The sequence below is a fragment of the Ambystoma mexicanum genome, chromosome 3p (genome assembly GCF_040938575.1).
Source record: "Ambystoma mexicanum isolate Mex_15411 chromosome 3p, UKY_AmexF1_1, whole genome shotgun sequence".
In the NCBI taxonomy this organism is placed as follows: domain Eukaryota; kingdom Metazoa; phylum Chordata; class Amphibia; order Caudata; family Ambystomatidae; genus Ambystoma; species Ambystoma mexicanum.
The window spans coordinates 987208122-987232015 of record NC_090925.1 but is presented as its reverse complement, the minus strand read 5'-3'; the positions used below and the strand labels follow the sequence as shown (position 1 = coordinate 987232015).

Sequence of the window (23894 nt, the reverse complement as noted above, 5' to 3'; positions counted from 1 at the left end):
CTCTGTAGGCCGGCCAGAAGGCCCGACCATGTCGTCGGCAACGCCGACCGGACCCCGTCCGTCAAAGATATGTGGTCCGTCTTCGGCAGAGAACTGGAACAGCCGTCGATCGAAGGGACAGTAAGGTAATATCGATAACTTTAATATATATTGCGACCAAAGTTCGAAGAGAACAAAAGCAATTTCTCTGGACGAGCTCCGCATAAGGCGACCAGTATGCTGGGTGGAAAAAAGCAATCTGAGGGACCTCGACGCACGAGAGATTTTGGGTACACTAAACGTCACATTAGGGATAGTGTTACAGGCACGCCCATGTCGACGTCCTCTTTCGATTCTCGAAAGACAAGATGCAATACTCTGCGGTGACCACTGGATGTCGGACTATATGTACAGCATGTGATTCTAAGCAGAGTAACAAGCATCAGAAACCATGCTTTTCAATCAATCCGCTGATTAGTCTGTCGGTGCCACTCCAGCTGACCCTCCCTTGACCACATGACCTACCTTCTCCTGTGAAAAATGACCCCGTCTTGTCTTGTTGTTTTGTGTTTTGATTGTGCGCCCTGAGGCCTGCGGGCATGTGGCACACTAAACAAACAAGAATTCTAATAAATAAATATGTACTACATGCAAAATAGCCCTGTTTTACCATCCGTCATATAACAGGTATAGTGGTATATACTGCTGGGGCAAAATACCACTGTACTACAAGTTGTAATATCAGGTTTACCTCTACCCCAGACCCACCATAATCATTATAAAGAGTCTCCCCCCCACCCGAGTTATTTATCTGTACGGGAAGCACCTCCCTACAGTACTGAAATAAAACCTTTCGCACTAGCACATAGTCGGCATCTCTGATGCCATCCTTCCCAGCACCTTTCCCATGAGATGCAAAAAAGGGTCAGAACTGACTTTTATATGCCTTAAAAAAGGAGTACAGTTGTGGTATCAACCATTACTGCACACTATTTATCCCCACCATCAATAAAAGAGTTGAAATGCATTGAATACAAAAAAAAAAAAAAAAAGAAAAGTGGATATTCTAAAATACCACTGGAAGTATTTCAGGAAATACACTACTGTTACTGCGGATATAGTGGTATTCCTGTAATTGGGCAAACTTTGAGGATTACCACTGGCGGTAATGGCAATTAGTTCAGGTTGTAATCTACTGAAAAAAATCCACCCATAGCGTAAGGAGACCATGAGATTTCTATCCTAAACACTTCAACTTAAAGATCATTTGAATGGAAATATATTTCAACCCTTTCGAGTCATCTTTGTAACCCGATTGGCGTTTGTGACATTATGGTCTTATAGTCATTCTGCATAAATATAGGGCAGACATTTCCACTTCTGACTTCTGTTGGAAATTCATTTAGGCAGCCTGCTGCCTTGCCTCTCCGAGGTCAGCTGTGTACAAACTGAATAATATTAGGGCAAGCGCACAGCCTTGTCTCTGCATTTTTCTTGTTATGTTACCCGTACAACCCCCAATGACCCATCCAGTTATTGATGTGCAGTTCGAACAATAACCCTATGATTGTTTGTTCTAGTCTCATATTTGTCCATTTTTCTCATAGGAGGTTTCTATTAATAGGATTGATGCAGCACATATAATGCTCAAGTGTAACGCAAAGCTGTTGTCATTGATTTTTAGAGACAAAGTTATCCAAATAGAAAAGAACACAATCACAGCAATGAATTGATATTTGTCCTTATACAGCCTACTTGAAAATGTGTTATTACATTTTCCTGTTCAACCCATCAGTTCTCAGTGTTGAAAGTAGTCTGGAATTCTTTTTCCCTGCAAATGTCAATTAGGGATATTAAATTCGGGAAGATTGGGTTTGCCTTTCTTAACATGGATGCCATCATACATTCTCGCCATGCTTTCAGAATAATTCTGCTGTTGCATTATAATATTCAGTAGGTACTGCAAACTGCTGGGTAAACAAATGTTTCATACTTGTGCGAGGTGAGGCTTTAGGCTTTACTATGCATGCTTTTGTGATGAAGGTTCTTCGCCTAGTGTGTGGCTATACTTGCCTTTGCATCTCTTGCTTGTGAAAGGTTTCCTTTTTGGCAATAGTAAGCATGTTTTAGGCTCCTGCTTCGCTTCAGTAGAAGGAAGTTCTTATACTGTAAGCATGCTCGCCTGCAGCAGACAATGTGTGAACATTTGACGAGTATATGCATCTCCACTAAAACAAACACTTTATGCTGTCTTTTCTGAAAACACTGTCTTACATGTAAAAACGCAGCTGGTGCCAACAACTTGGATAGAGGGACTTTATACCCTGCTCGTAAAATTCTTTCAGTGTGATCTATTGCCTTGTATGGACCTCCCCTTCCCTTGAAACGCATGTGTTCCTTTAGGTATAAGAACAGTGCTTGGAGGGAGAGGGGGGCTTCTCACTTGCGTCAGTCTCGTACTGCCGTTGGTTTGTTTTGTCCTGTTACTTGCTTTCTAGTAATACATTGTTCACCAATCTACCAGACTAGTCAGTGGTCATTTCTTCCACTGCATAATGAAGAGGTAAAAGGTTGTTGGACGAGTACGATATATCTAATTTAATGTTGTCTTTGCTAAATGATTAGGTCCAGCCACATAAGACATTAATAAAGCTTCTACTACTCCGTCCACTTAATACTTCCTGCGCTTTACCACCTCCCCAAGTTTCTTTAAATTGTAAATGTGTTCTTCCTTTGGATTCTTGCTGAAATAGTCTTGATAAATTGGCTCACTCATTTTCCTTGATCAATTGATTATAAGATTTTCCTTTGGTTTGCATCACTGTTTCTCAAAATTTGCATGAGTGGTTTTCCAAATACTGTTTCAGCTACCTGTTCATGATTTTCTTTTTCCAGGTGCTAGGTTTCTTAAGCTCGCCTTGGTTCTTTTTAAGTCCTTAATTTCCAGAAAGTTATTTGTGGATCTTACCAATCTTTCGGTTAAATGCAAACATTGATTTACTCTTTTTTTAAGTGGATGCAGCATTCATCAAACCATTAGCTCTCACAGTTCTTTGTTTTAGGACAAGTTTATTTTTTGACGTAAAGGACAATACACTCACAAAATGTCCATACACCGAGGTGTTGAAATTTGAGAGCATCAGCTATCCCTCAGTATGTGTGCTTTTAAAACATGCCATTGTGTCACACTGTCTATTTAAGAGGTTTAGAGGCGCTGCGACAAACTCACCTGCATGTTGCCCACTGTGGGATTGTGGGTAACTCTGTGGCCAATTGGAAGCCACACGCTGCTGGGACCCCTGGAGACTGTATATGGAGGATCCCCCAGAGATTTCCCAGTCCTTTGTTGGATGACCCCAAGCATCCAATGTCCAGGTAAGATAAGAAACCTTATGTCAGGTGAGAAAACGAGCCTCATGAAACCAGGGAAAGAGCTCTTTTTCAAGGATCAGCACCCTTCCCCAGGGAAAGAACCAAGAGAAAATAAGCCCCAGGAGCAGTGTGACACACATCTATTATTTTCAGGTGATGGGACAGGCAACGTGGGCCTCATTCGTGGCTCATGGACGGTGAGCATTGGGTGTTGTCGGATGATGATAAGTGATACACCAGAGTGAGTATGTGTGTTTTACTGAGTTTTATTGATAGTGTTTGAAAATTAAGAGTACGAGTTGTGTTACAGTAAGAGGACGGGGAGGGAAGCAAGAGTGTCCAAAACTGCGTTGGCCAAACCAAAGGCGCCAACTACTTGGAAGGGAATGGGTCGTTAGTCTGCGGGTCCCCAGACCATGACACGATGTTCCACAAAAGAAAAAAGCAAAGAAGAGAGGTGTCATGGGGTCCACGGTAGTAGCAAGACTAATTGGCCAGCACCCAGGGGCCCAGAAACACCTCTGTGCTACTTCTGCCTCAAAGAGGTTGGAAGATAAAAGCCACAGGTGGGAGCGGCGTTGAGCATAGAAGGCACAGGTAGGAGGGAACACAGCTAATGTAGTCGGGCAGAGAATGAGAGCATGGATTACAGAGCTGGGTGATGTAAGTAAGGAACACTCCAATAAGAAGCCGATCTGTTCAATAGAATTCTATGCAAGGTAGCCTGAGGAATGGTGACCTCGATCCAGTTAGAATGATCCTAAAAAGGAGGTGGTTATGTCAAGTGGACTACACAGTTTATGCATTTATTGTAAAGTGATTCTATAGAGCTTTTTACTGTAAAACGCCACAAAAAAACGAATGCAGCTGGTACAATAGTGCATGACATGATGATATTAAGTAGAGCTTCTGCTTGAAAACAATGACAAGAAAAGCAGTATACAGGGGGCGGGAGGGGGGGGGAATGTGCAACGGTCATTCAATTTAACTGACAAAGGTCCAGTACAATTTAATGAATTTTGCACAGGGAAATGGCAAGCCTAATCTACAATCCACTGATAGTTGGAGCTGGTTTGGGGTGACAAGCCAGAGTGATAAGGCATAGCTGAAAGGAAAGGTCAGCCTAGAGACACTGCCAGGAGCATGCCCCAAAGGCCGAAAGAAGTTAGAGAACAGCCTGCTGGGGGCGCTTGCACACACCACATATGGTTGTTGGCAGCAATGCTAGCAGTCCAACTAAAGAGGTTTCATCATTTTAGAAACCCTACCCCGAAGTTCCCAGTTAGGTGAGTTAGAAATACTCCTAGGGTAAGAGGAGAAGCTAAAATGTTTGCCCCAGTGAAGCATCCAAGGAATCCCTGTGAAGCAAGATTGGTATGAGGCAGGGCTTGCTTCACAAGGCGCTTCAAGAGTCAAGAGTACAGACCGCAAGACATTGTAATAACCTGCAGACCGTGTTAGGCATGATTGTATGCAGTACCCCTTGGGAACACTACAACAACGCTGACTACAGGTAATACGAAACCCAACCTTTGGTATAAGCTTGTACTACACAGTTTTGGTAGCGTGTTGAGCAGCCAGGCTTATCGCAAGAGCGGTCAATGTGAGCTGTAGCGGAGTTACACAGAGAGTCACAGTGACAGGTATTCAATTAAACACTTACAACCAAGCTTTCTCGCATAAACACTTTGTTTATTTATCAGTCAGAGTAAGCCTTCTTCAGAAGGGAGCAATATAACATTAACACTCAAATATACTTCACAAACTACACACTCTTAATATTTCTAAATTAGTAAGTACCCTTTTGGGATGGCCCACAGATACAACCTACTCTCTGAGGTGACTTCAATAGCTAGGGTGCTGGGGCCATTAATATATCACTGTTGCATTTAGATATTTAGAACAGAACAAAACTGCTCAATTACCCCTCTCCTAGTATACCCTTTGGAGTGGTCAGAAGAAAGAAAAAGGGATAAATGATCTAATTCATCTATCCAAATTTCATATGAAATTATTGTGCCAAACAAGTAAACAATTATGTTAAAAACACATTTAAATCAAATCATTCAATACATAGTCATGTTGTGTATGCTTTCCACAAGGCATCACATACATTCAAATTAATGTTAAATTGGAGACAGAAAAACCAGTCCAGAGTTATTACGTTTTCGTGCCAGTGATGGCTATGGTTAGTAAGTGACATTCATGGTTTATCACAATGACAAGATGTTTTTACCAAATTGTATTTTGGCAGGGGAACATACTATAAATGTACAGCACAAGCTGCAAGTTCTTTTGCAGGAGAGACAAAGTTGTTTAAATATCTGTGGGATGTCTACATATGTTTCGGCTAAACAAGTGACGTCAACACCTTCCCTGATGTTCCACTGTTTGTATTATAGCTCTCTTCAGGACAGTACGTTGCTTTGACAAGTTGACAAAAAGTTCAATACAAATCCCTGATATGTCGGAGTTTAATTGAAAGCTATAGAATAGAGAGATAATTTACTAAAATAGCTTTCATTTATCTGGAGAAAAAGGTAGTCTCTTAAATCATTAAAGTGTTAAAAAACTTATTTTGGCAGAGTTCATATATTGTGGGGCTATTTTCATGTCCCACACAGACGCTTTCCACTGACCTTTTTAGTCTTGTTGCGGTTGGACTAGAGCATTGTAGTTTGAAACCAGGAGGTTACTTCCTTTTTGTAGTTTGTATTCTGCTATACACTTTATTTGTGTGTCCTCTGTTTCCCTTTTCATTGAGAATGGTTGATTTTCAGAGTTTATTGATTGAGTGAGCGGGACCTGTTGTAAAACGAACCCGCATCAACTATTAAAATAAATATTGCTTTCTATATAGCGTATTTATACGTTTTTTTAATTGCTCGTGTACTGACCTTAATCCGTTCTGTTGTCTTTTGAAATGCTGTTGCACCGTTATTTAAATGTAGGTAGAGATTGCTTGTCGACAACGTTTGGTCATCGTTTACTTCATATTGCAATCGTATCGTCTACCTTCTTCCTGTATTCAAAGGCAAAGTGGCAAAATTCAGACCATTTCATGGTACTGCGTACAAGTTTTTACATTGTTATGCGAACATAAAAGGTTTGCAGCGTGTTGCGGCAACGTCTTTGTATTAAATGCCTAATTCCGTACTGTGGATTTTTTTCAGATACGAAAAAGCAGGACCATATCTTTACCTTCTTATTGCATGTTGCTTGTGTGCAGCATCCGCCCGGCATCCGTGCTTGCAAATCTCCAGTGTAAAGTGGTTATTTCCGTGATTGTTTGTGTTCTTTTGTCTTCCGGCCGTCGCATGGTCACGTGTTGGCATGCTTGATCTACTAGCGAGATAGTTTCCTTCCGTCCGCCATATTGAGTGAGTGAACGAGCTTGTATCTTTGAATCGATGCATTTCCAGACTATGGCCGAGGGTGATGCACTCCCAATACGTTTTTGTCGGGTAGTTTCATCAGTTATTCCCTTCGAGCCCGATCTGTCGAATATTTCCAATTTAAAAAAAATTTTAAGTATCAAAAAAATGCTTTTTATTTTTATTTTCACGCATAAATTCACTGAAACGGTTGCTCAATTACTCAGTTCATTTTGTTTCTTTTTCCAGTCGCATATATTGTGCTGCTTACTTGGCACGCCCATAATACCAGATCTTTATAATTCATTTAGTGGGCTGCCAGTTTTATGCCGCCATTTTCTTTCATGTGGAGTTGCACCATTGGCAATCACATCTTGGTACCTTGTAGTTCTTTTAGAAGAAAATCCCCCATCCCACTGCAGAGTTCAAGCCATTTTTTACAGTATCTAGGTCGAAAATCCATTTCTGTTCGCATTTGCGAAGTGCCAGATCTCTGTCCCCGCCTCTTTTTGATATTTGAACTGTTTGAATTACAAACCAAAACATTTCACATGGTTTAGGCTTTAAAGGTGTCTAGTGGGCTACCAGAGGTTTGTTTGGAGTTTGGTTTCTGATGTTACATCTATGCTCACCGATCCGAGTTTTGATGTGTCTTTTGGTTTTTCCAATATACAAGAGTTGGCATGGGCACTGGATGGCATACACAACCCATTGTGAAGCTCAGTTGGTGAAGGTTTTTAATTGCCACATTTTTCCTTTTAACATGATGTTTTTCAAATTTTTTGTTAAGGGGCAGACAGAACAATTGCCGCATTTAAAATGTCCAATGACAGGTGGCAGTTCCCAAAGTGTTCTCTGTGTGTCGACTTTTTTTGTTTCTTTAGGGTACGTGTGTACTAGATTGTCTCAGATTATTTTGTCTTTTGAAGGCGAATCTTGGTGGTGCAGAGGCGAAATCTTCTGTTTTTATAATGTGCCAATTTTTCAAGACCAATTTACGTAGGTTATGATTTATGGGACTGAAGGTGGTAACACATGTCATTTTTTCCGCTGTTCTCTTCGTCGGATTTAAGCATGTTTCTCGATTTCTACTTTTGGCTCTTTTGTAAGCCATATTGATTTGTTTTTTGGGGTATCCTCTTTGTTTTAGACGTTGGTTCAGTTGTTTCCCATATGTTTCATAGTCTTCTAAGCGGGTGCAATTTCTCTGGACTCTTAAAAATTGGCCTATTGGGAGGTTCGCTTTTAGGCTGGCTGGATGGTAACTTTGGTACTCCAGAAGGGTGTTTCAGTCTGTTTTTTTCCTGAAGAGATTAGTTGTTAACGTCCCATCATCCTGTGTCTTAATTTCCAAATCTAGGAAAGGGATTGTGCGAGTATCTTGAGACATCGAGGAGTTGATGTTGCTGTTACATTGGTTTAGCCATTGATGGAATTCTTCCAGGTGGGCGACTGTACCTCTCCAAAACATAAAACAGTCATCTATATACCTGTGCCAGGCTCTGATGTTTGGTTTATAAAGGTTGTTGGTGTGATGGATGGAATTGTTTTCCACTGAGTCCATATACAAGTTGGCACTGGAAAATGCCAACTTGTATATGGACCAAACAATCACGGAAATAACCACTTTACACCGGAGATTTGCAAGCGCGGATGCCGGGAGGATGCTGCACACAAGCAACATGCAATAAGAAGGTAAAGATAAGGTCCTGTTTTTTTTTCGTATCTGAAAAAAATCCACAGTACGGAATTAGGCATGTAATACAAAGACGTTGCCGCAACACGCTGCAAACCTTTTATATTCGCATAACAATGTAAAAACTTTTACGCAATACCATGAAATGGTCTGAATTTTGCCACTCTGCCTTTTAATACAGGAAGAAGATAGACGATACGATGGCAATATAAAGTAAACGATGACCAAACGTTGTCGACAAGCAATCTCTACCAACATTTAAATAACGGTGCAACAGCATTTCGAAAGACAACAGAACGGATTAAGGTCAGTACACGAGCAATTAAAAAACTGTATAAATACGCAATATAGAAAGCAATATTTCTTTTAATAGTTGATGCGGGTTCGTTTTACAACAGGCCCCGCTCACTCAATTAATCAATAAACTCTGAAAATCAACCATTCTCAATGAAAAGAGAAACAGGACACACAAATAAATTGTATTGCAGAACGCAAACTACAAAAAGGAAGTAACCTCCTGGTTTCAAACTACAATGCTCTAGTCCAACCGCAATAAGACTAAAAAGGTCAGTGGAAAGCGTCTGTGTGGGACATGAAAATAGCCCCACAATATATCAACTCTGCCAAAATAAGTTTTTTAACACTCTAATGTTTTAAGAGACTACCTTTTTCTCCAGTTAATTTACTAAAATAGCTTTCATTTATCTCTCTATTCTATAGCTTTCAATTAAACTATGACATATCGGGGATTTGTACTGAACTTTTTGTCAACTCGTCAAAGCAACGTACTGTCCTGAAGAGGGCTATAATACAAACAGCGGAACATCAGGGAAGGTGTTGACGTCACTTGTTTAGCCAAAACATATGTAGACATCCCACAGACATTTAAACAACATTGTCTCTTCTGCAAAAGAACTTGCAGCTTGTGCTGAACATTTATAGTATGTTCCCCTGCCAAAATACAATTTGGTAAAAACATCTTGTCATTGTGATAAACCATGAATGTCACTTACTAACCATATCCATCACTGGCACAAAAACGTGATAACTCTGGGCTGGTTTTCTGTCTCCAATTGTTTAACATTAATTTGAATGTATGTGATGCCTTCTGGAAAGCATACACAACATGACTATGTATTGAATGATTTGATTAAAATGTGTTTTTAACATAATTGTTTACTTGTTTGGCACAATAATCCTTAGGGTTCATATGAAATTTGGATAGATGAATTAGATAATTTATCCCTTTTTCTTTCTTCTGACCACTCCAAAGGGTAGACTAGGAGAGGGGTAATTGAGCAGTTCTGTTGTAAATACTGCATAAGTGGTCCCTATACAGCTCAATCCCCCTGAAACAAAAAATTGGGATTTAACCAGTATTTTCTCCTGTTGCATTTAGAGTCATTTAAGAATAAATCAAAGAACAAGGTTATTAGAACATACACAAGACCACAAATATTCTTAAGCAGGCAAATACTTTCAGATACCCTAATTAGAGTCATTCAGTGGAACAGACTAAGCCAAAGTCAATGGGCAAAAGTCTATATGAGCTGAAGCACTTCTTTGCAGGTAAGTAAGAAAAGTCTTTGCACAATGTTTTAGAATTCTTTGAAGAAAAAGTAGAATCAATGTAGGGCCATAAGCTGTTAGACTTGTGAGTAGTAGTAGATGCAAGCAACTCTACAGCAAGAGGTAAGTTCTCTTAGACTTTTACAGTACCTTTGGATTGAAGGAAAAGTGCAGCAGATGACTTCTGTTCCTGAGCAGTTCTGCAGATCTCGCTGTTCCTGGGCCTCAGTCATAGGGACAAGAGGGAGGACTTCTGGGGACTCCTGTACTGCAATGGGACGGTCAGCGCTCGCAACCGGCAATCTTCAAACAAGTGGCTGTTCGGTGTTTCAGCTCCTCGCGTCTACCGCAAATAGCAACACTGCGGTTCCTGGCTGTCGAGATGGGCTTTCCTTGCTTCTGGGGTCCCACACTCTGTTGAGGGGGCTCAGGCTCGGTCAGTCCTACTTCCTGGGAGTCCGGAGGATCTTCCTGGAGCTCTTGGCTAGCTTAAAAGCAACACACACAATCTGGTGTTCCTCTCCCTGGCGTTTCGGTTTCCAGTAGCAACTCTGTGGAAAGTCAACCAAATCCGAGAGAATGTCCAGGTGGCTTACTTTGGAGTTCACTGGTCACACCAACTCAAGGGGAGACGTCATCCTTGCAGGGGCTTCTCTGTCGATACGAATTTGGAGTTTCAGCACAGCAGCAGGGCTTCACCGGGCAAACCAACGGTCCAGGAGTTGCAGCAGGGTTTCTCTTCAAGTTCCTCTTCGTTTCCTTCGTCCAGTGGTCGACTCTGCCTTCCAAGCCAAAAGCCTCACCTTTTATTCAGTTCTCTCCCATTCATTCCAGCCTAGCTGTCAGTCACCCAGCAGGGTGGCTGTCCTTGCTGGACAGTCTGCCGGCCAATCACTACAGAGTGCATATGGGTCTGCTAGGAGACCAAGCACAGGGAGTTTCGGGCACCTCCATCACTTCCTGCCCACCAAGACAGCCTGCAGCCAGAGGCAGGCTTCACTCGTGAATCACGCCAAAGGCAAAGTGAACAAAGGGACCAGACCTGGTTTGGCACGCAGAGTAAATCTCAAGAAGGACCTTTTCACAAAGGAATGGGGTAAAAAGAAGACCAGCCATTTTGACAAAAATAAACCACCGCCACCAGCCATTCAGTGAGGAAAGGGTAACATTAAAAATGTTACATGAGAAGCTAGACAAGGGGATACTAGGTAACCCCTCCAGCACCCTATTGTAAGATAGTGTGTTCTGGGTCTAGAAAGTTACAAATGCAAGTAAAGTCAATTTCACTTTACTGCTTTGGGAGACAGTAGTTTATCCCAGAGAATGTATTTAAACCTTGGGAAATCTGAAAGACTTCCCTGTGCCACTGCACTGAAGGTGCTGTGTGACACAATGTAAAAGATGATGCCTATGGAGTTTGTCAGGCTCCATAACCAAAAGAAACGCAAAGTTCAGAAATCACATTGAAATACATGAGAGTGGTAAAAAAGTGGTAAAAAAGGTTCTCACTCTCTCCGGGTAAAAAAAATCAAGTCCTCAAAATCCAGCAAAGTTGCTGGGGGTCTCTAAGGTGGAGGGAATTCGCATATTTCTGAGCATTCTCCCTAACAGACCAAGACAAAGAAGTGCGTGGGACACAAAACGAACTGAGATTGAGTGTTCAGAATAAGAAATTCTGGGTGTGCACCCCAGGATCTTGTGATTTATTTTAGGAAACAGACTTGGGTCAAAGGGTAATTTTGGAGGAGGACCTACACTACCTTCCTTAATTCCTCCTCCCTCCTTCACTGCAATGTGTTAGGAAGATGTTCAAGTGTCTCTTGTCTTGGGAGCTGGGTTGTCACAAGGTACAGTTCATCAACACAAAACGTAGGATTGTCCACACAATACACATACTGCAAAATATACCCTTTAGTAAAAGTAAGGCATATAAGTGACATATACATTTACATGTAAGTGCCAAGGTTGTAGGTATATGTAGTATGAAAACAGTAAAGAGGGTCTACACACATCCTCAAAACACATCTAACGACTGTAGAACAACTGATGATGACAACAGTGAAGCACTATCTGCTTTACAGGACGTGTAAGAGGGGAGAACAGTGATTTCTACACAGATGTGCCCTTAAAAGGGGAGTTCGAGGGGTAGGGAGGGTAATTAGGAGAAATAAATCAAATATCTAATTCAATTAATAGTACTGGATCTCTAACATATCCAAATAACGTTTGCAGCTAATTGGAAAAGATAACACGTTTTAGTACATTTTCAACTACTTTACAAGGGGTTAGAAAAAAAAGTGAAAAGGAGTGATTTAATAACAAATAAACACATAGAAGAATTCACACAAGTTCTTTGCAAATAGAGGGATTGCTGTGAAAAATCGAGGACTCCAGGTGAGATAAAGCGACAAGGGCAGTTTATAAGTGAGTGCAGGTTACTATCACGTTTAGGGAGTTCCATAAAGCTCGTCTATAGGGTTTAAAAGGACAAAACAAATAGGTCTCCCATGGTTATGATGAAAAGGTTAGTATATGTCACTTACAGTCCACAGGTGCAGCGATGATGGCAATCAAACAGAAGGGAAGTCTGTAGGACCCTACCAGGGGGGGCTTGGGTTACACCACAAATGGTAGGGTGGGGCGGGGCGGGGCACTGTGCTCAGAGAAAACACACTATAGCCAAAGCCTCTGAAGTAGAGGACCAGTGACAAAATGTGGGTCACAGGATCTAGGAAATGATTTCCAGGCTGAAGACTGTACCAAGGAAGATCCAGGAAGTGGGAGTGTAGAGGTCACTTTTGAAGCCAGGACTGGGCGCGGTGCCCAGTTTCGGTTCAGATTCCCAGATGGTGCAAAGGCTAGAACCACAGGACCAAAGACAAAGGAGGACCTCTTCCAGGCGAGCCACAATAGGGGGGCCACAGCAGCAACAATGGAGTACACTGAAGAGAATGCAAGTATGAGAGAGGTGGCTCGGGAGTCACAAAGGACTCCGCACAGGCAGAGGGGCCCTCCCATGACAAGTAACAGCTGCAGGCATGCCAAGTCCAGACATACCAAGAAGAGGTGCCCATGGATGGGTGTAACAGCAGCACAATCCACTGTTTCAGTACAGCCACCGGGTACCCACTTCTGATCTCATCACAGGCAAAGTAGGCAAGAGTTTAAAGCAAAAGCATGGCACACAGGGCTGCACTGAAGGATGATCCAGCTGTTCTCCCTGAATCAGAGAGAGGACGTGCTTCCTTGATCCCACAATGGAGCTGATTGATTGATTGATTTATTTATTTATAGAGCGCTTTACACCAAGGCGCTATACAGTGGAACAACATAATACAAAATAACAACAAAATAACAGTGGGAGCAAAATGACATCATGAATCATTCGACAAAACAGTGCAAAGAGCAATTAACTGAAGGTGGGGGGGAAAGGGGAGTGGAAATAGATGTTGGGGGCAGAGATGAGTTGGATGAGGGAAATGGAAGTGAGAGAGAGGAGGAGCAGAGAAGAGGGGAGGGAGAAAATCAGAGGGAGTGGAGAGGGGGGAGGGGAAATAGAGAGGGCAGAGGGGGTGTTTTCAAGGAGGAGAATGGAGGAGGAGGGATTTAAGGGAAGTGCGAAAGGAGAGCTACACCTTTAGAAGATTTGGAGGAACCAACACAGGCACAATGAAAGCATCTTCAGGACAACATCTTTCAACTTTGAAAATGTGGTTTCAGGAAGGATCTTTAGAAATAGATTGGTATCCCCCACAGATCTATACACATCACATAAATCTTGGGAGTCACCCCAGCCGTCCAACTACCATACATCGGACAAGGTTTTGGTTGTCACCCTATCAGAACAGGCCAGCCAAACTTCACTTTCATTGGGCATTCAGTCAGGAATGTGGATTGGGATGTCTATTAGAACCATATTCAGTCGGAACTGGATGACACAAACACAAGGTCTAGCTGAGTAGGTTCTGACGAGGGCATACATGAGCAGAATCTATGCTTTTGAAGTATGAATGTTGCTTTTAATACAATTGTTCCTTTTCCAAGGTGAAAACTATGAGAGGCCATGATGACCTTTTGTGGTGTTACCTTTTACATTTTCACTGGTGTTTGGAGCAGCCTTCCACTGAGGTGTGGTACAGATCTGGGCACAGTGCATTATAAATCCTTTGCTCCTCCTGGTACTACTTACTGGCCAGGAAGGACCCTTCCTTTAACAGGTGGATGGAAGAGCCGGTCTGTATGTTTATTCAAGGCTTTAGATCGCGCTTAGGTCATTGCCCTTGGTAGCCATGTACTTTTGATGGTTTGATTTACGCGCTTAACATTTATTGGTTTTATAGTGGCTGAAAAAACAAAGCCAGAACTACTGGCTTACCTAACCTGATTATACTATTGTGAGAATAACTTTAGTTTGACTGTTTAATGTTTTAGATGCCATACACATTTATGATTGCTATAGGGTTTAAGATCACTAGAAGGGAACAGGAGATGATGCCCTTCAAACCAGAGACAAGTCTCTAAGCACAGGTTACGGATTGCCTATTGCTTAAATACAAATAAATGCTAAATACAACTGTCAGAGCATTCTTTATGTGTTTCTATTTTACGGGTGTAAAAAGGCAGCACCAGGCAAGTGTAAACGCCTGTTTTAGTATCAAAACTGTACGCAGGTTTTAATAACATCTGATGAAAATAATTTACATAGTAGTGATACCAATTGGGTCTGAGAGTGTAGGTCCAAAACAATTTTGCCAAAAGTCAATCTGTCCTCTGCTCAGGGTTTGAGTGTTCTCTCGTCATAAGGCACATAGATCCACTCTCTTTCAGAGCCTTTTACCGGGTGTAGTGCTATTCTCTGCCGTATAACCTGCTGCAGCCTGAGCAGGGCACACAGACTGCCTCCAGAGCAGAGGTAAGGCTCTGGTAAGCGGGGTATGGTGAAAATCATGACACCGGATACACTCATCCCTCAAGAAACCACTTCCTTTGGTTGAACTTGGTAATCCGAGAAGAGGAAAAAGCAATTCCAGCCCCAGGATATGTCAAATCCTGAAACAATGCACAGAGTGGGGCCTGTCCTCTGACCCACCAACCTTCCGCCAAAGGATCAGATGTGCGAGCAGTGCAAGCGAATATGGACAGCAGGGGTTGGCAGAGTGCGCCACTTCAGCCAAGGAATCTCCACTTTCAGGTCACAGCAGGGTATCTGCACTTATGTATCCCTAATCATGTTATCTTCTTTTGGGAAAAATGCTAACACCGTGATTAAGACCTATTGTTACACGTGATGGGGCAGGGATTACCACTGTACTAGAAAAGACATGTTAGAGTACATACCTCTCAAGAAAGGGAACCTCCATCTGTAAAGTGAAAAACAAAGATCAGAAGTTGTGCATATTATGGCAGACACACCAAACGTTGAGACAAGTGCGTAGCCATCATCCAATCTCTAATATCAATAAATAGATAGTACCTGTCTGTCGGGAAAGTATTTTTGTGATTTAAAAATAAATGCATATGTTCCCAATTAATTACTTTCCACGTATAAAAACATAACATGCTGCCACACAACGAGTGGGGTATGTTCTCCTTTTCCTGAACTTTATCAAAGAACAGGCAACAAGCAACATCGCCAGACGAACATGGGAGCGCTGTATGCCTTTTGTTAGAGGTGAGTTCAATTGGAAACCATATTGGTTATATTAGAACTTGTGGTGTTTATGTTGATATCCAAGTTCATCCTGCAGGATCCTACAGACCTTCATCCTTCTGAGATTGACAAATTGAGTTCCATAAAAATTGGGTAATATTAACCCATTTTATTACAGTGGTTATGATCAGGATAAATCTATCATGACACACTAAATAAAAATAATCCTATAATTGTTAACTGCAACCTTAATGCATTGTGGTTAGAAATACAGACGTGTGGATAATGCGGATATGAAACCAAGTTATTAAATGAGGACAGCGAAGGAGATCTTAAGCCAGTGACCCCAAGCTGTGTGAGCCAGGCCAAACCAGGCCACTTGTCTGTGCCTCAGATTTCTTATCTATGTAACTGGGAGAAATCACAAATGGCAGAAATCCCAGTGCTTTGGTCCCTACCACTGACCTTGCTCCCCCTTGAGAAAAGAGATTTAAATCGCTTGTGGAGGACCAAGCCGCAGTTGTATTGTACTGTTTCCCTGCTTTCCCAGCAACGTTGCAATATTTTATTTGGGACTGTTAGTTTATGGAATATGCAATTCAATTGCACAGAGTTATGTTCATTATTCAGAAACTATGGGTACACACACACATGTGGGGCAATAATAAAAGATGTAGCTTGCAGGAAAGAGTCCAAGTATTCAGGTGGGACGAAAGGAATAGAGCATTTATTTGATCTCATCCATGTTATGTGAAGGGTCTGTGCATCCCCTCTGTCAAGGAACTGTACAATTGATACAAGGTAACCCCTGACATAAAGCACAACACTCTATGCAGAGCTAAAGCCATAGAACCTCTGTGCACCTCGTACACCACTGGACACCACTTCTCTGCAACGCCCACACCGCACAACACATCATCTCCACACCACTTACCACATGCAACTCCTCTTCTCTGCTATACCACACATCTTCACTACACCTTTTATGACACAACCTCTTCTCTGTACCTCTTATGCCACACAGCAGATCCTCCCTGCACCTCCTACCACGTTCAGTCCATTTTAGTCCCCAGCAAAACTACTGTTCTTTACAGAACCCACGCAGCATTCCACTTCTCCATTGCTTGGAATGCAATCCAGATGAGAGCAGAAGGCCCAATCATATTTTTCTTAGACTCCAACCATGAACCCAGATTCGTCCTTTACAAACAGCGCACTGAGAAGTGATGTCTAATAGCAAGAATTGAGGGGTTCATCTGAGATAAATGCATCTTCACGCCCATGTGAACACGTGCCAGACTTGCACCGCATTTGAGATTCTGCCAGCTCTTCTGTATGGCAAAGCATGGCAGAGCTATAAATAATTAGGTCATACGTATCTCTGTTTCACCTCCTGCTAAAACAAGGAATGTATAAGGTTGGCCTCACTCTAGCTGCCGGCAATTAGGCGTTGCAGAATATATTTAACAAAATCAATTTACCGTCCTCTGCGCGCTGTACATGAGGCTTCTGTAAAGCTGAGCAAATTGTCCATACGTAATGTCACCATTCCTCTGCTCCACGTCCTAGGGGCAAAAAAACATCATGGGATGAGGCGATCACAGCAAGACCACGAACATGATAGCAGTGCGAACAAGAGGGCGATGTGGAAACAAAAGAGGGAAGGTCGGCAAACAAGAGAAGGAAGGCATGTAGCGCAACAAATCAAAAAGTCAAGGAGAAGGTTATAAGTGGAAAGATGCAAGGAACGAAAGCCACCTTTTCCAAATACGTAAAAAAGAAAATAGAAAAGTGGGCGGGTTAAAATAATGGGACAGATAGAATGGTAGGAAAGGAGCATGGTGAATGCAATAAGGAGAAGTGGAAGGAAGAAAGAAGTAAACCATGGTGAAACACGAAAAGAGGTAAGGAAAATGCAGTGTAGTAAGGAATGCGTGAATGAAGGAAAGAAATGGGGTAAATATGTAATGAAGATAGAAAGAGTTAAAGAAGGAAGTAAAGGACGGGGAAGACGGAAGGAAGAAATGCCTCTGCCTTTTGTTTATTCCCCATTATTCCTCCATCTTTTTCCTAGCCACATTTACATCCCCCACTCTTTATGCTTTCCCAAATTGATATTGCCTTGCCTACTGATATCAGCCCTAGCACCACGAAATGATATCATGAGCGCTATGTAAGAAACAGAACATTAAATAAAAGGAAGCGGTGGGAGGAAAAGGTTGGGGAGAAGGTCAGAAGGAATGTAGGGAAAGTGCCAAGAGGCACAGAATAACCACATAGAGGCGATAAGAGGAAAGGAAGAGTATGGGGAGAAAATTATATGGATGGAAAGAACAAGAAGAGAAGTTAAGAGACAAAAGAACATGAAACTACTGCTATCAATGGAGGCAGAAAAAGAGGGCACAGAAAGAGGGCAAGTATCCTGCTGTTCCCTGTCTCACAAGATGTCAGAGCTTCTGCGAAGGACTCACTGTTAGCTTCTCCCTCAAGAATCTCATATTCGGCACCCGGTAGTTGACCTGGGACAGCATGTTCTTCAAATCCTTTGCTGAAATCCTAGAAAGGGCAGAGACAAGAAGGCATTCTTCGAAGCGTGCAGACTATAGCATCAGGCAAACAATGGAGGAGATTAAAAGAAGACGTACCAAGCCTTTTTTGAGAAAGGATTGTCCTGAGATGGCACCTGTAGCAAACAATGAAAATCTGAAACCTGAATACATCTGATCTTTGCCGGCAAGACTAGGAACGACTTGGCTGCCATCTCTGAGCAGCGATTAGTATCACTGCATCTAGCCAAGGCACAAAAAGGTACATTTCCTATTTACCCACACATCTGAACTTCAGACAGAAACTCTTTTGCACAGACCTACTAGGCCCTAATCTGTAAAGTTTTTCCCTGGGCAGCCAGAAATGTGTAAATCCATTTTACACCACTTTTTGCCTCAAATTTGCAATGAGTAAAACAAAGTTGATTTTCCATCATTTTTGATGCTTCGAAATTATGACTAGGTATCTCTCTTTCCTATTACACCTATTACAAAAAGAGGGCACACCCAAGTTGCTCTTTGCCTGATGTAAATCTCTACGTGAAATTATCACAAGTTCTTCAATTTCTGTTAAACAATATCTGCAAAGGGGTACAAAAAGTGCACTGGCACCATTAATGCTTGTTGGCCTGTCTTAACTGATATTTTTGTCTATTTTGTGTATATCCAAGATGGAGCATTTGATACGAAAGTCCTGCTCTTATAAGGACTCAGAGGGGAAAATGGGCGCCTGATTTGAGTGTACATCTGTGATCAACACTTCTCATTGTTGAAATCTGCAAGTAAATCCAACCCTCCTACTAATTTCCCAGCCTGGAAAGTCTCAATAACTACAATCCAGAGGTATTCTCTGTCTGAAAATTCTCATGCACAAACATTCCTTCATCGAATACCATTGCTAAAAGTAAAGACATCTACTGTTCTCCTATGATCACAGGTGATGGCCAGCATAATGGGATGAGTTTCCAACATAGCACACTTTACAAGGATATAAATCCAGCCTACTCCACAGGGAAACAATGGAGATGCTTTTAGCTTTCCCATGTAAACCTAGACCTCTTAGCCGAGAGCAATGTCATCCGGGCTGCTACCACTGCCGCATCTACAACCCAGCGTGAGGATGCCTGAACTGACAAAAAGATAAGCGTCCACCAAAGACAGCTCCTATATGAATAGGCGTGGGTAGAAAATGTAGTCCCCAGTCAGCAGACACCCTAATGGATACATGGACTCATTGTCATTCTTGCAGGGAGGCAGCACCTGTTACGAGCGCAAATGCAGAGATAAGAAGCCTCCCCTCCTGACTTGACAACCATCACCCGGCTACAAAAAAACGAACAAAGCTAACAGGTCATTTAGGGTTCCAAGAGGATACTATCAGGCACAGCTCCAGCAGGGGGGCCAAGCCCCCACCCCCAAGAAACTGCTCTGCCCCCCCCCAGAAAGGAGGCCTATGCTCGGACCAAGAAATGCTTGTGTACAGTTTTCCTTTCGTTCCGTTTATGAACGTAAAGAAAACGGTACACACACTGCAGACAGCGCACACGGTGGCCACCAGCTTAGTATAGGGTTAATTAGGAGGCATACAGGCGTGCTATTAGATACCAATGTACTCATATCATTTTGCACCTGATAACCAGTTAATACCTCTACAGCAGTCCCTCGCAAATGCTTTTCCATGCCTGCAAAAAAGCCCAAACTGTTCGTATTGCCAGTGATTGTTTTGCTTTGGACCCGCTTTCCATCGCTCAGGGGATTCGCTAATCGCATTTCTTTTTTTGTCTTTCGATTGATTGACAAGGCACCTTGTGGTGCAGAGCTGGCATAGTGCCATGTGGAATGACGCTCTACAGTGTTTCTATCTATGGACAAGTCAATTGCGCAAGTCCGAATATTGGTGTAATCATACCTGTTAATGTCCTTGGGTGCTTTACAGCCACGCGGCCACGTAGTTACTCACACAGAAGTTATTTTTATTTAGCCCCACACGCACATGGTCACCATATTTTATTTTGCCCCACACGCACAGCGACGCCGGAACACTGCGACATCCCGGCCGCTCTAGAGGAACTCGTGATTTTCCAAGGCTCTGAGGCTTGTGATGCAGGGTAGCAGTGAGCTGAAGAGAGTCTTGCGTTCTATTTTAAATGAGTAGTCTTTCTTTTGAAAATCGCAGTTGGCTACGGGTATGCATTTGCATTGGACTGATCCAGTGTGACATCAAGGATTGTGTTAAAATCTCCTCCCCAGAGGATCTGTTCAGAGCCCATATACTCCAATTCCTGTACAACATTTACATAGAACTCAGGATCATCAACGTTCGGTCCATAGGTGTTCAGCAGTATCATTTCCCTCCCCGCAACACTACCCCATACTATGGCATAACGCCCATGAGAGTCCACCTTATTCCTACTGAATCGAAAACCCACAGAAGGGTGTATGAGAGTGAGAACACCCCTCGCCTCTGTGGAGTAGTCAGTATAGAATCTATGTTGTCCCCAGTTTTTCAGAAAGTCCATGTTTACCTTTCGGAGTGCATGGGTCTCTTGCAATATAATCTTCTGCGGGTGATGTCCAGTAACGTAAGCCCCCACCTTTCTAGACTTAGCCCGGTTATTTAAACCGCGGACATTCCATGTGAGGAGCTTTAACTTCATTCCGCTAGCCCTTGTTCCGGTGTATGCCATGACTGTGCCTTAATATCATTTCACTTGTAACGGATTGAACCGGATGAATGTCATGTGCAACGACGCCACCAACATTTTCAACCTGTAGAACCCTTTCAACTGGGTCTCCAATGCCCTCCCCTCCATCATGAATCACATATATCTCAACAACCAACATTGTAACATCACAACTCGTCCCCCCACCCACATCATCACCCCCAACATGACGATGCTGCCCCATAACGCTCGGGTCTACCCCGATGGGCATTTTCACCCAAATAACTTGGAACTATCCTAAGGGTGCCTGCTGCATCCATCTGGCCGCCCTTTCGGGGGCTCACGGCTCAGGACTACCTTGAATCTTCATCTAGGCCGCTCTAAGCCATTCCCCCCCCCCCCATGGTTTCCCGTGTTGGGAATCGGATAGTGCAGACCCATCAGTCTGCCACATCAAGTCTATCTGCTCCAGGCTGGACTCTGCCGTTTGGAATGTTTGTCCCATCTCTGGGAGGCAGTGGGATAGACGCCTCCACGTAGGACTATGGCTTCTGCCGGATTTTCAAAAAAATGGGCTCTGCCGCCATGTTGAATTCTGATTTTAGCGGGAAAGATCAGGGCATAGGGTATATTCCGCATTCGCAGTTGTCTTTTTATGGGCTCATAAAATCGACGTTGCACCTGTACCCCAGCTGAGAAATCCGTATATATGTGAATTCTGTGGTCATCAAAGTGCAAAGTACCTATCTCCCTGGAGAGTCGAAGGATAGCATCTCTGTCCCTATAGTTAAGGATACGTGTTATTATGGTGCGGGCGGCGCCCAGGGTCTCGGCGGAGGTGCCAGAACGCGGTGGGCTCTCTCCACCAGAAAATGTTCCGAGAAAGATTCAGCCCCCAGGATATCTTTCAAAAGACGTTCCACTTGCCTCTCCATGTCGCCCTTGCCAAAGGATTCAGCCACACCAACAATCCGAATGCTATTTCTGCGGGACCTTGACTCTAAATCCTCGCATTTAACCTGGGTTTTACGAAGTTCTGTTTTGATTAGGGCTATGTCGCGGCCGTGTTGCGTGATGGTGTCCTCATTTGCGCTGATCCTATTCTCTGTTTCTGTGATGCGCAAGCTTTCTTTCTCAACCCTGGCCTTAAAGGATCCGATCGTAGCCACAATGTCGTCAAGTTTGACGTTTACTGCCATGAAGCCGTTTTGTACCAGCGTTGCCAGGCGCTCTAGGGGGTCTTCATTCTGCCTGTCAGGCGGCTGTTGCGCCTCATCAGGCGCCTTGCTTGGTTGGGAGCTGGCAAAGGAATCCATTGGGCCCATCTTTTTCCCTCCCGTGCCTTTTTTCTCGAGGCGGCCCATGTGGATTAGTGTGTAGTCTGAGAATGGGTTATGTCCTCCCACGTATCTTGTCGTTGATAGAGACCCAATAGTATACGAGCCCAGTGTCTCTCTCGCTCACTGCCTGCGCCAAGTGTTTGCTCTCCCACACTTGCTCTAGATCATACAGACCGGTATTGCCACCATGTGTTCCCCCCACACCCCCCGGCTGTTCAGGATATTTGAAGTTTACAGTTCTTAGGGGGGTGTTCCACTTGCCCACTTCAGAAGATGCAAAGGGATTTTCGGCCAACCCTGCTACTGTGGCCTCTCAGGATGTTAGGGGCCCCTCCGTCACACAGCAGGGGCGGACATGGAACCACTCCTCTCAGCGCGGGGCGCAGATCTCAGTTTCCCTCTGCCAGTGGCCGCTCGGGCTCACACCAACAATGCAGGCCGCAACCTCCGCTTCTAAACATCTGCTGTGTTCGCAGGGCCTTGTACTAAAAGTGAAGCCAGGGTCACCCACATTTCGCACTATCCAGGAGTATCACCTCGGTCGTTCTAGGAGCCCTTGGTAACTTCACAGCATGGGCCCCCTCCGATCCAGCTGCACTTACTTGTTTTGCCGGGTCTGGCCGTAAGAGTAGAGCCCTCGCGCAGCGTCCCAGGTGCCCCCGCACCGGTGGTGTCATGAAGCGGGCCCCAGCCCCAGGACAGCCGGTGCCACTTCACCCGCTTCACGCCCACCGAGGCTACTTCCAACCTCGTCCGACACCGGAGTAGCTGGCCAAGCCGGCCTCCCCTCCGAACACTGCGGCGCCGCCTCACCCAAGCCAATGCGGTGGCCGCATCCAGGCGTAGTAGATCGAGGACGTCGGGTCTCCGCAGCTTCGCTATGAGGGTTCGGCACCGTCACGCGTAGTGCCATGCCCCTCCCCCTCCGCGGCCTGATCTTCTGCGCCAGCCTCCGGATTCCAGTAGGAATTCTGTGGAGCCGCGGAGCGGCGACGTCCACGCCACGCAGCCGTCTCTCTTCCTCGGGCGTGATTACTCAGCAGCCCGGGCACGGATGTCCTCAAATTTTGCAGGGGACATTCAGCAGGTCTTACGGCACAGGAATCTCCGTGTTGTTGTTATGTAGAGCGGCGCAGAAAGGATATTTTGAAATCAGGATGTTCGTATGAGCCGGAGCTCTCCCTTCAAGCGGCCATCTTTGATGCGCGCAACAGCGCCCCCCCGGGTATGCATTTGCAATGAGAATAAGCATATCAGATTTTTGGCACAGAGGAAAGCACAATTTTGGAGCTTACGGACGTCTTTAAGAAGCACTAATAGGATAGCTCAGGTGCAATGCTTTTGTCATGGAAGTAAGACAACGCAGAGCAACACATACAGCAAGGCTGCTGGATCGCACAGCCTTGGACCGTGCCTGCGCATTGATTAAGCAGTGACATTCTGTAATTTCTGCATGTGCCCTCACTATGTGCAGACGTGGGCCAAGTGGCAGCGGCCAAGTCTAAACATCTTTGCTGGCACAATATCGCACTGCATGCAGTCACAAGGCCAGCTGCAGTGCCTACACTTTACTTTGGAACTTGGTCCAGGTAGGAGTTTGCAGGTAGGTAGGTGGAGGAGGCAGAGGCCAGTCGGCCCTAGCCCCGGGGTGGTCAGACGGACGTTTGATGTTTTGCTTACTTTTTTTTAATTGGCTGGCACTTCT

General features: G+C 43.9%; 1 protein-coding gene across 1 annotated transcript in view; it reads right to left on the bottom strand.

The window, feature by feature from the left end:
* Positions 1 to 23894, bottom strand: part of PLCG1 (phospholipase C gamma 1) — a 1097362-nt gene that overhangs the window by 645636 nt on the left and 427832 nt on the right. The window contains exons 5-7 of the mRNA XM_069652272.1: positions 18112 to 18196; positions 17122 to 17205; positions 15328 to 15350 (exon numbers count right to left, since the gene is read on the bottom strand). Of these exons, the coding sequence (XP_069508373.1) occupies positions 15328 to 15350; positions 17122 to 17205; positions 18112 to 18196 (192 nt within the window). The remainder of the gene's footprint in view (positions 1 to 15327; positions 15351 to 17121; positions 17206 to 18111; positions 18197 to 23894) is intronic.